The 16,336-nt window shown below is 42.6% G+C and overlaps 1 protein-coding gene across 8 annotated transcripts in view; it reads right to left on the bottom strand.

Moving 5' to 3' along the window:
- Positions 1-2,690: 2,690 nt before the first annotated feature.
- KCNH1 (potassium voltage-gated channel subfamily H member 1) overlaps positions 2,691-16,336 on the bottom strand; it is a 250,984-nt gene continuing 237,338 nt past the window's right edge. For 7 of the 8 annotated variants that reach the window (XM_072140190.1, XM_072140192.1, XM_072140194.1 and 4 more), the window contains one exon: positions 2,691-9,635. In XM_072140190.1, coding sequence (XP_071996291.1) covers positions 8,787-9,635 — 849 coding nt within the window. In that variant the 3' untranslated portion in view covers positions 2,691-8,786. The remainder of the gene's footprint in view (positions 9,636-16,336) is intronic. The other variant, XM_072140196.1, reaches the window with a different exon arrangement.

The following is a 16,336-nucleotide window of genomic DNA, read 5'->3' as shown; positions in this document are numbered from 1 at the left end:
TATGATTGAATAGATGTAGAGACGAGATTACATTGAAAAGTACATTCAGTATAATATCACACTGCTTGCCTCAAAATGACCTCCCATGATCACTGAGTCGGGTAAAACTCAGCCCCAGACGTAAGATAAAAATCTGTTTCTTAAAGATTTGTATAAAATTTTTATTTACTCTACGAGGGAGACACATTTCTAGACCCTCTACTATAGAAATCAGCTATAAAGAGTGAGTTTAGCTTTGGAGGAGCCAAAATGTATAGGTTTTTACCTGGACAGTTCATTGAACATGAATAAAAAGTGGTGTAATACTCAATTTATCCTGCGGGGGTGCTGCAGGAAAACTGAACAGTTGTTATCAGGCTCAAAAATAGATTGGAGAAATTCCATATGATCAACAATCATTTGGGATTCCTTCTATCAGAAATAGGACAACCCCTTTAAGACTTATCACTAGTTATGTGACTTAAGTCAGAAGTTATCGAATGCATGTAGCCATTTGCATTATGTTTGCCAAATGTCTCCTAATACCGAGGATGTGGTGGACAAGACATTGTCTTGTTTTCCTTAATTTAAACGATAGTAAGGAATATGAGGCACAGTCACAGGATACGTGCAGTGTAACCATTCATTTCATTGTAAAGCTCAAGTGTAGGTAAAAATGTTAAAAAAAATGGAGCAGCTTTACGGATAATCAGTATAAAAAAATCTAAAATGTTCGGTCTACAGCATCTACGCAGACGAATGTGTCTCCATGGTAACAGACTACAAACAAACCCTGTGTGCAGTCACATGAATAATGTAGATTTTTTAAAAAAATGCTATCAGGTTCAACAGCAGAAGTTCTGGGGTCCACACACAGAGGAACATCATGTGATCAATGGTCTGGGGACCATTCTGATCCAAAAAAGTTCATCCTTTATCTCATCAATAAGATATTGGTCGATGTGAAGTTATCTATAACCTATAATAATCTATAATCTATATATATAATATTTATAATCAATAACCCTGATATTTGTTATAAGATGGTGGATAACCAATTTTTTGGTTTTGATTTAATTTGTTATTTTATTCTATTGATTTTATATAATTTTTATAGGTATCGGTTTGAGCATGAAGTCTCTGATATGACTTTTGATAAAAGACTTCTCCAGAGCTGCACATTTTCTCCGGATTTCGCTGTCTAGATCTCTTAATTTTAACTCAACTTCTAATCTATAGACTGAACTCTACTACTCATGACTCATTTTTTATTCCAGTTCGTCCCCAAAAAAAAGGTTCTGCTTCCTCACAATCTTACTTCTTAATAAATTGCATTTATTTGTGTAAAATTTGGTTGTGTAAAGCAGCGGTGATCACTGGACAATGTGCATTGTAAGTAAAGAGTTGCTGGTGATCAATGGATCGCTACAGGTCTTACTTTTATAACCTTCAGCAAATGTTGGAAGAACCTCCATGGGTGCACTCACTTCCTTTACATGGTTCCCGTTCGAATGCCTGGTGCCCAAGACTGCCACATAGGCATCTCAAGTCAATATCTACCTATGATGACCATCTGTCTTAGTAATGCCCGCATGATTTTTACTGTCAGTTCAATTGCCATATGGTGGGGGCCCACCCGGGAGCAGGATGGTGGGGGCCCCGGGGCGCACACCCCGGGAGCGCGACCTATAATCCGACCCTGGCCTCAATAGAGTTTACATGGAACATGCAAAGAGAAAAATGGGCCCTTCATCTTGGTGTTAGTTTTCACATTGGGGCAGAAGGGCAATGTGAATGTTATCCCATCCATATCCTTTCGATGAATGTTTGGTCAACCCCCTACTCACACAGTTTTTTAGTAAAGCAGTTCTTCTGGAGAGGAGGTCCTGTTCTTGACTCTCTGCTCTTAAGGCAATGAGACCAATCAGAGATCCAACCTTCTCTCCAAGGGCCTCATGGTAACTTTTGATGGACGTTATTAGGACTATGAAGACTCTTTCCAATGTATAAATAATAGATGTATTGTCAATTCATATGGGCGTGGAGGGGGTTGAAGCGGAGTGTAGACAGCAGTGGGGTCGGTTGGCGTGGAGTGTTTCTGACCCGCTCCTGCACACTTACTATAGCTTATAAATGTTCAGGAAAGAACATTCGCAGGTTATAGAGCAAGACACCAGGTGGAGCCTTAGGTTGTCTCCATTTATGCCGGTGAAGTAGGGTTTCATCAATGGTGTATGATTCCCCCCAAATGGATGTGTGGTCACCTCCCAGTTCCATCTTTACAGACTACAGCCTGTAAAGATGGAACTGGTCTCAACGGTTTACAGTCTCTATGGTTTAGTCTTCGACACCTGGTTCAAGAACTGTTGATGGTCACGAGACCACTATGGCCAAGTAGTGGCCTCAGTGACCCCCGGTGATGTAAATTATCCTACACCACTAAGACCAGTTGAGGCCACCGACTCACCAAATACCACCAACCCATGCTTCCCAACTCTCCAAGCCCAGTTGGGAGGGTCAGTGAGGATGTGACCAATGCTGGAACTGGGAGGAGTAGCTGGTTATTATTTTTCTATACTTCTGCCCCGACCCCTGGTGGCTTTTCAGGATGGACACAAGAAGGTAAGTTGAAGGATCTTATAAGCGTCACCACTGGAGATACTGGTGGTGACGCTTCTAGGATGCTTAAACTTACCTTCTTGGATCCATCATGAAAAGCCACCAGGGGTCGGGGCAGAAGTATAGAAAAACAGTAACCAGCTACTGCTCCCAGTTCCAGCACCGGACAAAGAATTGACTACGAGCAGCTAAAAAAGATTGACTTTCATCAAATTTGACTGGAAAAGCTAGAAATAGAAGACATCAGCCACGAGCTATAATCACTTATGTCGGCTGAATTGATGTTGTCTCGGCTTTAAAACAACATAATTCTATCTCAAATATCAACTAAGGAAAAATAAAATTATACGTAGATGAAATTACTTTCCGTGCGCCGTCATTTTTCAAAAGATTTTGACAATTTTTTTTCCTAAAGAACTCCTTCTCCTGCCGGCAATGGCTGTAAATAGTGAGACTGTTCTCCAAGAACTCGATGGATGAATCACAGACTTGATCCCATCACTCACCGCAAATCTTAAGGCAAAATTCTGCATTTTTATTGCAAAAGACTTTTCTGCAGAGATTTATGTGAGCGCCGGAGACTGGCACAAGACCTGGGACTGCTGAGAAATATCACAGGTTTTAATTGATCGGCGCCCGGATTTATTTTCTAGCAATGTGAAGATATTATTTAGTTTTAAAGTAAATTTATCAATCTTTATTGTGTCCAAGCAGAGTGTGTGACTCAATGCCAGGGAGCTGCAGGGAAAGGTGGTAAAAGGGGAAGTATTATTCTAATATATCCTTAAATATATATCAACCTCAAATATTATTTTGTGTTTAAATCGCTGTGTGTGTGGGCGGGGTCATCAGGACTCTCACTGTCACTCACTGTGCGTGGGCAGAGTAATCAGGACTCTTACTGACAATCCATGTGTGTGGGCGGAGTAATCAGGACTCTCACTGTCACTCACTGTGTGTGGGTGGAGTAATCAGGACTATTACAATTCCTGTGTGTGGGCGGAGTAATCGAACTATCACTGTCAATCACTGTGTGTGAGCAGTGTAATCAGGACTCTAATTGACAATCCCTGTATGTGAGTGGAGTAATCAGGACTCTCCCTGTCAATCACTGTGTGTGGGCGGGGTAAACAGATCTCACCATGTCAATCACTGTGTGTGGACAGAGTAATCAGGACTCTCACTGTCTATAACTGTGTGTGTGGGCAGAGTAATCAGGACTCTTACTTCCAATCACTGTGTGTGGGCGGAGTAATCAGGACTCTTACTGCCAATCACTGTGTGTGGGCGGAGTAATCAGGACTCTTACTGCCAATCACTGTGGGTGGGCGGAGTAATCAGGACTCTTACTGCCAATCACTGTGGGTGGGCGGAGTAATCAGGACTCTTGCTGGCAAACACTTTGTGTGGGAGGGGGAATCAGGACTCTCACTGTCAATCACTGCTTGTGTGGGCAGAGTAATCAGGACTCTCACTGTCTATCATTGTGTGTGGGTGGGATAATCAGGACTCTCACTGCCAATCACTGTGTGTGGGCGGAGTAATCAGGACTCTCACTGTCTCTACTAGAAGTGAGGAACCCCAACTCACTCCATCATACATCATAGACTCCTGCATTATGAACAGAAATTGAGATTGAGATGTGAATGTGGTCTGGCTAATATTAAAAAGGAATGGGATTTAGAGTGACAAAAGATGAGTCCACCGATGTATATAAAACCCTATAGAGGGCAATCGGCCTTGGTACTAATGCTCCATATGACTTGGTAATATTACCTATAGATGAATCCATCTTTGGTTATTTCGGATTCGTGAGAACAACATTCAGCTGATGGGATGAGTGAAATTAGAACATTTACCACATAAAAAAAAAATCTGAATTTTCATCTTCCGGATCGACCACCCATTGGTTAGACTGTTAAGGGTTACATACACACAGGGAAATACAATCTTCAAGACAAGACCCTAAAACCACACGAACGGGAACGAGGGCTTACAATACAAATGCGGAATATTCAAGTCTTCTAATCCTCAATAAAAAGACATGGAAGTCAGACATAAACTTCCGGGACGTGATACACGCTGCCTCAACGGCACAAGAAATATCGGTTTGGTATTTCGTAAAAAGCCACTTAAAGTCCCTGCACTAAAAAACGGCATATTGCGAGCTCGGACTGGCCAGAAAACCTCAATATATCAATATAGAGCCATACAGGTATGTACAGGACATTTACAGGTATGTACACGATCAACTAGAGATTTACTCTCGAATAGTGCGGTAACAAAACATTTCAGGCACAGTGAGTCCCTGCCCCATAGAGCTTACAATCTAATTTTTGGTGCCCGATGCACAAATATATAAAATGACTCGAAACAAGCTCCGTGAACCGGGATGTGAACGCAACTATTTTTGTTCTTCTAATCGAAATCCAATGGTTTACTTGTTTTGTATATTGTATTACAAACAAAGACACGTGATAGGATCCCGACCTTACTGACCTTGGATGACCCCAGGGATGGACTGAGAAGGAGATCTAATTGTCACAGTATATCAATTAAAGGGTAGATAGAAAATAGATAAAAGACAGATTGATCTATAGATCACATGCTCCATAGCATAGGGGATAGCAGGACCGGTTTTACCCATTGTGGTTAGAGGCCCCTACGAAGTGGTGGATGTTTTGGGTTCAGGAACCTTAGGAGAAGCAACACTTCAAGATAAAGGTCTTACAATCATCCTATAAGTTGAAAGAGTTGCCCGTGCTGATGGGGTTTGGATCGTAAGGCTTTTAGGCTCAGGGGCAGGTTTCGGTAGAGTTTGTTCTTCTCCAACCCAACGTTGCCCTAAGGTTAGGTCTTCCGAGCAAGGGTGTGATCAGGAACCCTAGGAGAAGCATGGCTTCAAGATGTATCGAAACTGAGCTCCGATCACTTAGGAAGTACCTTACTTTGGGCTTAGAGGCCTTACAATCACCCTATAATTTGGGAGAGTTGCCCATGCCGATATTTGTGTTGTTGTCTTTTAAGCTCAGGGGCAGGTTACAGTATAGTTTGCTCTTCTCCAACCCAACGTTGTCCTACAGTTTGGTCTTCCGGACAAGGGTTATCAAGTACAGTGTTTAGGTATAGAGACTGTATCTCCATACAGTCTTGTTAATGTGTACAACTCTACACTCTTTCCCTTCTTGATGGATGTACAACAACCCAGAAGAAGACAAATCATTGAGAAGAGGCCTACACATCATCACACTGACTGGAACCCTTAAAGAGAACCTGTCTCCAGGTTTTACTCTACTAAACCACCAGTCCCGTCAGGTACGGGATGAAATGTCCTTCTAGGTCCTACAGAACAGAAGATAGGGGCTTTTGAAGTGATACTACCCCTGCAACCACCAAACTTGACTCATCTCATGGGTTGAGAAGATTCATAGTTGCCTGATATTTTTTCTATAGTTAAACGGGTGAGATTTCACATAGAAGAGGGGAATTCTAGAAAGGACATTTCATTCCCTACCTGAGGGATAGATATGAGATAGATAAGAGATAGATATGAGATAGATATGAGATAGATAGATATGAGATAAATAGATAGGAGATAGATAGATAGATAGATAGATAGATATGAGATAGATAGATATGAGATAGATAGATAGATATGAGATAGATAGATAGATATGAGATAGATAGATAGATATGAGATAGATATGAGATAGATAGATATGAGATAGATAGATAGATAGATAGATAGATATGAGATAGATAGATATGAGATAGATAGATATGAAATAGTATTTTGGATAAACAATTATTCTTAGATCTGTCCATGAAGAAAATATCCTCAGTGATCTTTGGTATATTCTTAAATTCAGATACTTCTATAACTAAAAGAATATCCATAAAATAAACCAATACTCCATGGAGCAGGCGATCCATCCATCCATGGTCATCCTGGAGGTTGTAATGAATGTGCTAATCTACGGGTGTAATTACTACGGATGGAGATAACCTCAATGGAAATGTGTGCGGGAGGAAGTTGTGTAAGATGCAATATCACGGAAGGCGCCATCAGCTAATAGAAATCGTTATTCCGAGGAAACACCAAATGGTCTTCGGGAGAGGAAAGGAGCAGATGTCAAAGAAAAGTAATTCCATTGATTGAAAGCCAACGGGTAAAGCTCCTCTCCCCAGTAAAAGAAAACCACTTGCCATACACAATAAGGCTCCACATTAGTCGTGTCATCCCTCACGTCCCTGCAGCTGTATCGGTCAGTGGAAATCATTTATATAAAGTAGAACTTTCTGTCTCCGTCTCCCGATTTGTCACCCCGTGTTGTCAGGTCACGTGCTCGGTGTCGTGATGAATACTTTACAGTACTGGCTACTTTAATCTGTGCAAAACACGTTTTGTATCCCTGATTCTCTAGAGCGTCCACCACCAAATTGGACCTCTCCGGCTTTGACCAAACTACAACCCCCCCACCGTGCTAGAAGTTGTGGTTCCGTCACGCCCAAAGATCCAAGTTGGACTCGGAACGCTTTAGAATAATAGATTATACTATATAACTCACTATATTAGTGGTAGTTCATCATCACCATCGCGTGGGGCTCTACATTACATGGCGGACACTATAATATGGGGGATATGTCATATATCTCTACTATATAGGATATTTATGACAAATATAGACACATCTGGATATGTACCAAACAATAGAGCATGGGCACATTTATCAAAAATTGCCTAAAAAAAAAATAATACTTAGTCACCCATAGCAACCAATAACAGTTTAGTTTAAAAATGAGCTGTGCTCTGATTGGCTACTCTGGACAATAAAGTTTTTATCTTCAGCAGTATTGATAAATGAGGCCCCGGGTTGCGTGCAAACAATTAGGAACATAAGATATCAAAATATAAGCATCTTTTCAGAAAAGTTGATGAAGATGTATCATAAAAATATATAGGCTGAATGTCACAATATATAGCATGTATAAAAGCTGAAGTAATAGCCCCAGGGTCTATTGATGTAGAAGCATACGAGCATACTACAACATTCAGTAACCCAAGGATACTATTAGTAGGGAACACTCCAGCCAAAACGATCATCATTCATAGTAAAGGCTCCCAGGGGGCGGTGCTAAAGATAATATTGAGCTTCTGAAGTTAAGCTCCACCCCTGAGGAACTGCTCTTACCATAAAACAAGGCAGTTTTGATGCCTGGTGTGTTCACATAATAACTCTTGTAATATATATTATTAGGCTTCCTGGGGCTCACACTAGACGTATTCTCATGCTCACACATAACTCTTACCAAATAATAATCACACAATTATAGCACACTGGAAGACTCGACAGTTATACTGTTTTGTGTAGTACTTTCTTATCTGCAGGTGGCGCTGTCTGCTATTGCTAAAAGTCCTAAATCCCAGTCTTAATAAAACTTTCCAGAGAAAAAAAAACAGCAACACCTGCTGGGTGCATGAAAGTACTGCACTGTACAATCCTAAAAACGCTCACAGTTTCTTTCATAACTTCTCTTAGGTTTTTTTCTACAGCATAAAGGGAATCTATAAAAAATATACGTTCTATAAATCGGAATTTCCTAGGATTTTTATAGCTTCCCCACTTCATTAAAAAGCCCCTCGAAAGAACCTACGTCGCCTATTGTTGCCTATATATTGTGACATTCAGTGGTTTCGGTGATTTGCAAGCTTTCTATAAAGGCCGCAGCGATGAAAGATGTTTCATACAGTCCTTCAGGCCGTCTTGTCCGTCCTTCCGGCTGGACAAGGGTGAAAACCAGTTACATAAGGCATGCTTTTTGGGAAAAATTTCATAAAACAACTTCCCAATATTCTGAAATAAAGGTGCATTAGACCCTCTCTTCCACATAGTCAATACTCGGTAATCCAGTTTCGAAGGTTGATGAGATACAACCAGCGTCATCGGGGTCTTGGCTCGTGACTTCTTCTCCCGTAAAATTCACATAAGACAAGTCCATCCAGATCCAAATTGAATCAACCCAAGCCAAGCCATAACATTAAGATGGTTGACGGAGCCCATCTTGGAGATGTAGTCCATGGTTGACCAAGACCATGCCGATTTTGTAGAAACTTGGACGTATCCAGAGTACAAAGGATTCTATTGGGTCGGCCAATTTTACAATGACTCTACTGTCCTCAGGTTGTTCTAGCTGGATCCAAATATATCTCTCTCTGATTCTGGAGACTGGGGTCGAGATATTTCAAAGATCTCTTGGGGTGACTGGGAGCACCTTCTCGAAGCTAATATTCGTAGAATTTCAGCAAGTTGTTTTTCGATATTTGTGATTTTTGTATTCAAAGCTTTTATGTCTTCCTTTATCTCATGCTTCACCTCTAAAACTGTGGCTTGAAGGGTCTGTTCTGGAATGGGATAAAAAGTGTGTTTAACTTCGGCTTGCACAGGACTTCGATCCTGGGGGCTTTTTGTCTCCCCAACACTGTCTAATCGTAAATCACTTTTGGTTATACCACTGTCACAGGAATCTGTCTTCTTTAACGTGGCCTCCCCTGACGGTTTAGTTCTGTCAGGTAATATCTCCATTGACTCTGCTTTGGACACTTTGTTCCAATCCTCCCCTTTCCCACATGCATCTCTAAACCTTGCCCACCCTTTCCTTTTCACCAACTCCCCGGCCACTTTACCTCCAGTGGTTTCGGATACTGGAGCATGGAGCTTAGCTCGGTCTGATACGCCGGAGGTTGACGCTGCTTGGAAGGATACTGGAGTGGCAGGGCTTTCTGTGACAGTGACCAGGCTGGCTTTTATCGTGTTGCGAGCAGAATGTTCCACCAGTATATTTCCTTTCTCGAGATCACGGTCATTGGGGTCTCTAATGCCTCGCTCCGCTGCCAGGCGAGCCTCCTTCTGCTGACGGAATCTTTGAAACAGTCGGCGGACTGGATGGTCGGGTGGAAGGATCAGAGGGGCTTCGTTTTTACTTTTCATCCACTCTTCTTCTTCTCTTTTTACATCACTAATTTTCCGGAACACTATCTGCAAAACAAAAGTGACATAGGTCAATCTTAGGGATCCTGGCAGAATATCACAAATCTAAACCGTTGACAAAGGTTTTTTTAATTTTCATTTTTATCTAACTAAAGAGTATCTTCAATAATGTCAAGAGTGGCCTACAATACTATAGGAAGCGGCTTACAGCACCATCGGGATTGGCTTACAGCACCATCGGGATTGTCTTACAGCGCCATCGGGATTGTCTTACAGCGCCATCGGGATTGTCTTACAGCGCCATCGGGATTGTCTTACAGCGCCATCGGGATTGGCTTACAGCGCCATTGGGAGTGGCTTACAGCGCCATTGGGAGTGGCTTACAGCGCCATTAGGAGTAGCTTACAGCACCATTTGGAGTAGCTTACAGCATCATGGGGATTGGCTTACAGCGCCATTAGGAGTGGCTTACAGCGCCATGGGGATTGGCTTACAGCGCCATTAGGAGTGGCTTACAGCGTCATGGGGATTGGCTTACAGCGCCATTAGGAGTCGCTTACAGCACCATTAGGAGTGGCTTACAGCGTCATGGGGATTGGCTTACAGCGCCATTAGGAGTGGCTTACAGCGCCATTAGGAGTGGCTTACAGCGCCATAAGGAGTGGCTTACAGCGTCATGTAGGTATTCAATGGAGTCACAGGCGATGCATCGGCGCTTCGGAATCCCAAAATAAACCTTTCTAGGAACCAAACTTTTTAAGTTCCAAAAAAATGTCAGGTTTTATTTACATATACGGATTGGAGTACAAAATATATAATAAAGTAGTACTTTTATCTTAAATATATTTTATACTCCAATCCGTATATGTAAATAAAACCTGACATTTTTTGGAACTTAAAAAGTTTGGTTCCTAGAAAGGTTTATTTTGGGATTCCGAAGCGCCGATGCATCGCCTGTGACTCCATTGGATACCTACATTGCTTCACCGCTATCCCGCCGTCTGGATCGGGTAAAGCGGACATCAGGAAACAATCGGCTGCTATATGCTTTATTACTCCCTGGATAAGGTAAGCGGCGACACTGCCACACTTCCTTACTTCTATACGTTAGTTAGATATACCTCACGAGGTTAGCGCCTCTTGTCTCTCTCTTTCTACCCTACTTATATCCCGCTGGACCCACCGCCCCCGGAGCTTATGAGAGGGTAGGCTTCCACCGGACCCCTATAATTCTTACAGCGTCATGGGGATTGGCTTACACCGCCATTAGGAGTGGCTTACAGCGCCATCAGGATTGGCTTACAGCGCCATTAGGAGTGGCTTACAGCGCCATTAGGAGTGGCTTACAGCGCCATCAGGATTGGCTTACAGCGCCATTAGGAGTGGCTTACAGTGCCATTAGGAGTGGCTTACAGCGCCATCAGGATTGGCTTACAGCGCCATTAGGAGTGGCTTACAGCACCATCGGGATTGGCTTGCAGCGCCATTAGGAGTGGCTTACAGCGTCATGGGGATTGGCTTACACCGCCATTAGGAGTGGCTTACAGCGTCATGGGGATTGGCTTACACCGCCATTAGGAGTAGCTTACAGCGTCATGGGGATTGGCTTACAGCGCCATTAGGAGTAGCTTACAGCGTCATGGGGATTGGCTTACACCGCCATTAGGAGTGGCTTACAGCGCCATTGGGATTGGCTTACAGCGCCATTAGGAGTGGCTTACAACGCCATTGGGATTGGCTAATAGCACCATTAGGAGTGGCTTACAGTGCCATCGGGATTGGCTTACAGCGCCATTAGGAGTGGCTTACAGCGCCATTAGGAGTGGCCTACAGCGCCATCTGGATTGGCTTAGAGTGCCATTAGGAGTGGCTTACAGTGCCATTAGGAGTGGCTTACAGCGCCATTAGGAGTGGTCTACAGTGCCATCTGGATTGGTCTACAGTCCCATCGGGATTGTCTTATATGCCACCAATTGTCTCTGAAACTGGCCTGTCCACAATCCAGACATCAACCATCCATCTGCCATCATTATAGGGAATACTTTGATTACTTTTCATCTCTTGGTTAAGTTGTGATTTAATAATATTGGGATTAAGGCTCATGACCAAGACATTGGGGCAGCATCATACGCTGGCACAATTAGTGCCGATCTATCAATGTGCCCCAATAGATTCTTATTTCCCACTTGCAGACCTTGTTAGAAATTATTGAGATACTATCCCTAGACCCCATATGGGATCCTGTTGACCTTTCTCTGATATTGGGGCAGAGAAGGATAGGGTGGAGTCAGAAGGTCTTGAACCAACATCTAATGTGTATTGATTGATTGTATTACTGCTACTTGGGTGGAATTTTTCGAATTATCGGTGGTTGGATTAAAGTCTCTGTTCTACTTTAACCTAAAAAATCCCTAGCTATAAACAACATCGATAGTTAAAAAGTGGTAAATGCCGGATGACTTACTACATATTTTATACATCCTCGCCTATAACAGTTCAGTATAACACTTATTTTGCACTCAGCTACATAACAAAGGCCAAATATATACAGGACAAGAACTTGTGGGAGACCACAAGAAGATTACTCTTATTTACTACCAGATCATATTGAAGATTTTATTTCCCAGAAGGCCGAAGGAATGGTCCTCCATGGCTTCATTAATGAGTTTCTCCGGTCGTTAGATTGTAGCACACAAGCAATTTTTCCCATTAAGAGGGGGTCCAGGCTTCACTATATATAGTACTGCAGCTTCTTCAGCTTCCCATGAAGAGCTTTTAAAAAGTCATAAACCTACAGTACAAAGATTATAAAGGCACAAGCTAATATCATCCGCTCATAGGCACGTCAGTGTTTCTGGAAGGTCTTAGGCCTAGACAAGAGATGAAAACTGATCTTGCAGACAAAGTTTTTTGGGATGATGTAGTAATCCCAACCCTACAGGTACAAATTTTTCGCTATTTTTTTCCCCATTTTTAAAGTATGTTAAATTGGTGCCTTACAATTCTCTGGGGCAGAAAATGGCTGAATCGCAGCTCATTCTGTGTTGATCGATGATCTCCACTCATGACAAATATCTATGTTCCTCGAGGTCTCGCTTTACTTCCTGGTGGCTCCTGACATATAGGGCAAAGTTGGAGATGCCCAACCGGCCAATGAGATTTCAGAGCTGGGCGGGCATGTCTAGGCATTTCCTGTTTGTTTCGGGCAACAGGAAGATCCATCACGATTGGAGAAGTATGGTCCATAAGGTGTAAGAGTGAACTTACAGTATGCTTTGGATTCCCATCTGTGCTCTTGCCTTCTAGACCCGTTTTTTCGCCAAAAGTTGACTACTAATTCGTAATAATTAGTGGAAATTATCTCCTTCTTCCTCAAAGTGGTCAACTATGCTAGTTGGATCCATTAATGGATACATAAATGGATCATTTTTCTCGATAGACGACTGTCCACCTTTTTGGCACATACCATGGCTTTCCAAAAATTAATATTAGGTAGGGAGACCTGATATATATTACTTTATATGGGGAAAGACACTTTATAGCCCCCCCCCCCCCCTGTGGTCTCATGGGTCAGTGTGTGACCACATTGTCAGCACCCCCTAACTTATAGATAGTCGGAGGAGCATACAGGACTGCGATGGGTAGACTGGGGTTCAATGTAGAGATATTATGGAGAAATTAAGACCATTTTTGGATGAATTGAAAGAAAATGTATGTTTTTAATGTTATTTTTGCAAGCTCTGCTAACTTACATTAATGACTCGTCTTGTAACAGATGAGAAAGTAGAGAATCTAATTCGCCAGCAGATCCGCACGCTGTAGTCATTCTTACAAGTCTTTTATCCGGTTACATTTCTAATGTTAAATCATCATCTCAAGCAATTTGCATACAAATGACATAGACCTCGCGCCTGTATCCATGATAATGAACTTATTAGGTCTCATTTAGAGGAGATAATCCTGGGGGGGGGGGGGGGGGGTTCTCAGGGGCCAAACACAGAAGTCAATCAGCCATCAATGATGTCAACAAAGTCAAGAAATTCCTATGTGTGTGAGTAACTACAGAGGCAAAGCTACGGGGGCCTGGAGTATCAGGGGGCCCGGCCACCCGACCTGACACACTGGAGAATGGAGGACATGCACCATTATATACTGTACATATTATGCTGCGCACTGTGTGATAATATCTATACATACTATATTTTTGTGTAAGTTTGTGTATATACTGTGTGTGTGTATAAGATGTGCATACACTGTAAGTGTGTATGTGTATGTGTATAAGATGTGTATATACTCTATGTGTGTCTATGTGTGCATAAGATATGTATCGTATATTGTATGTGTGTATAAAATGTGTATATACTGTGTGTAAGTGTATATAAGATGTGTATATACTGTATGTGTGTATAATATGTATAAACTGTATGTGTATATACTGCATGTGTGTATAAGATATGTATAGACTGTATGTAAGTATGTATGTGTATAAGATGTGTATATACTGTATGTGTGCATAAGATATGTATCGTATATCGTATGTGTGTATAATATGTGTATATACTGCATGTGTGTATAAGATATGTATAGACTGTATGTAAGTATGTATGTGTATAAGATGTGTATATACTGTATGTGTGCATAAGATATGTATCGTATATTGTATGTGTGTATAATATGTGTATATACTGCATGTGTGTATAAGATATGTATAGACTGTATGTAAGTATGTGTGTATAAGATGTGCATATACTGTATGTATAAGTGTATAAATGTATATGGTGTGCATAAATGTGACTATGAGCGTAGAACTGTATATGAGTGTATAAACATGTGTGTGCACAAATATGTATATTTTTTCAATGGGAACAGGACCCCATGCAGAGTTCTGCTATGAAGCCCAGCCTCTCCTAGTTACGCCCCTGGTGTGTTCATATGTGAGACTTACGGCATGGGCATATGTACCAAATTGACCAAAAAAAAGGATTTGCGTCAGTAATTAGCATCAGAACCTGAATTGCGTGACATCATCCCCTATTAAACCCCTCCCATTTGTCAAATTGTTAGAATTGGGCTGCATAGAGGGGAGGACATGGAGGATGCTGCTTCTCCTTGGTCCTCTGAAACCACTGTGTGAGGTCCCCCGGATCTTGGGACCTCATGAAGATGCATTATAGGAACATTTGCCTACAGATCATGAACATTAGGGGCAAATTTCAGCAGAATTTCTCTGCATCAAAAACCTTCTTAGCTGTGGGTCTTTGTTCATCCACCATATTAGTGGTCAATCATCATTACCCTTGATAAAATGGTCTCTTTCAATGTTGGGCCACTACAACTCAGGAGTCTATATGAATATTGGAAACTCAGAGGAGAAGAATTTTTAGTATGAGTGGGTTGCAGGTGGCGCCCCCACCAGGGCAATTCATAGGAAAGTTTAGCTAATAATCTAATAACTACTGCTGATGGGGTTCATCATTGTCTGTGCTGCAAAGACACAATCACAGCCGTAATAGAGGAGGAAGAGGAAGGAATAACTGCACATAAGCAGCAGCGACGGCCGCTCCGGGAGACTGCGGCGAGATTGGGTTGTGCTGATGATAGGTGATTGGCGTGATCTCTACTGCTTGCATTATCAATTAATGAGTATTGGCCAGATGAACAAGACCGGAGAGAAAAGATGTGTTACATATAGAAATCAGCCTCGAAAAGTCTCCCATCAAAACAGCTGCGGCTATGAATGTGAGACTAACCACTTAGATGCCATGGCTGTACTTTCCTGCAGCATCTGAGGGGTTAACTGTTGATGATTGGAACAGTCTCCAATAATTGTCGGTTTAAAACAAAAGCTATAGAAACTCCCCCACCCCCTCATTCCTGAATAGGCACCATATTTAAAACCCCTATCTTAACCATACATTGTACTGCTATTGCCAAGGAGGACTACATGTCAGTTTTACCCTGACAGGCAGCCTATAAGACATCACCTTTGGATTGATCTAATAGGCTTCCGTACATGGCAGGCCCAGAGGACATAGTTCAGTCCTAAATTCCATGATTGTTGGAGAACCCAGGGGCTGTTGATAGAATAAACCCCTCCCCTCTGTTTAAGGGCTTTAAAGGGGACCTACCACCACGATTCTACCTATAAAGGTAGAACGGGTGGTAGGTGGATAAATGGGACGTAAGGATAGCCCTTTTTGGGCTAATCCTTACGTCCCGGCTATCCTTTTATAAACTTTAATCAGTTCATATGCTAATTTATTTAAGCGGCTACTGGACGCCCCAGTAGCCCTGTTCCACTGCCTACCGGGTAATCTTCAGCGCGCAGCTCCTCGTAGCTGCGCGCCCTCGTGCGAATATCCTGCGTTCTGCGCATGCGCAGGACGCAGGCCTACGGGTGCGCGGCCATAGCTCCGAGGCCGGCGCTACTGCGCATGCGCAGACGCCGGGTGCTCGGACGAGGGCGCGCAGCTACGAGGTGCTGCGCGCCGAAGATTACATGGTAGGCGGAGGAACAAGGCTACTGGGGCGTGGAGTAGCCGCGACTAGTAGCCTCATGTCCGGCTACTCCACGCCCCAGTAGCCGCTTAATTAAATTAGCATATCAACTGATTAAAGTTTACAAAAGGATAGCTGGGACGTAAGGATTAGCCCGAAAAGGGCTATCCTTACGTCCCATTCATCCACCTACCACCCGTTCTACCTTTATAGGTAGAATCGTGGTGGTAGGTCCCCTTTAATGTCACAGT

Source organism: Engystomops pustulosus, chromosome 3 (genome assembly GCF_040894005.1).
Source record: "Engystomops pustulosus chromosome 3, aEngPut4.maternal, whole genome shotgun sequence".
Classification (NCBI taxonomy): domain Eukaryota; kingdom Metazoa; phylum Chordata; class Amphibia; order Anura; family Leptodactylidae; genus Engystomops; species Engystomops pustulosus.
The sequence above is the reverse complement of the archived record's forward strand: the minus strand, read 5'-3'. Positions and strand labels throughout refer to the sequence as shown.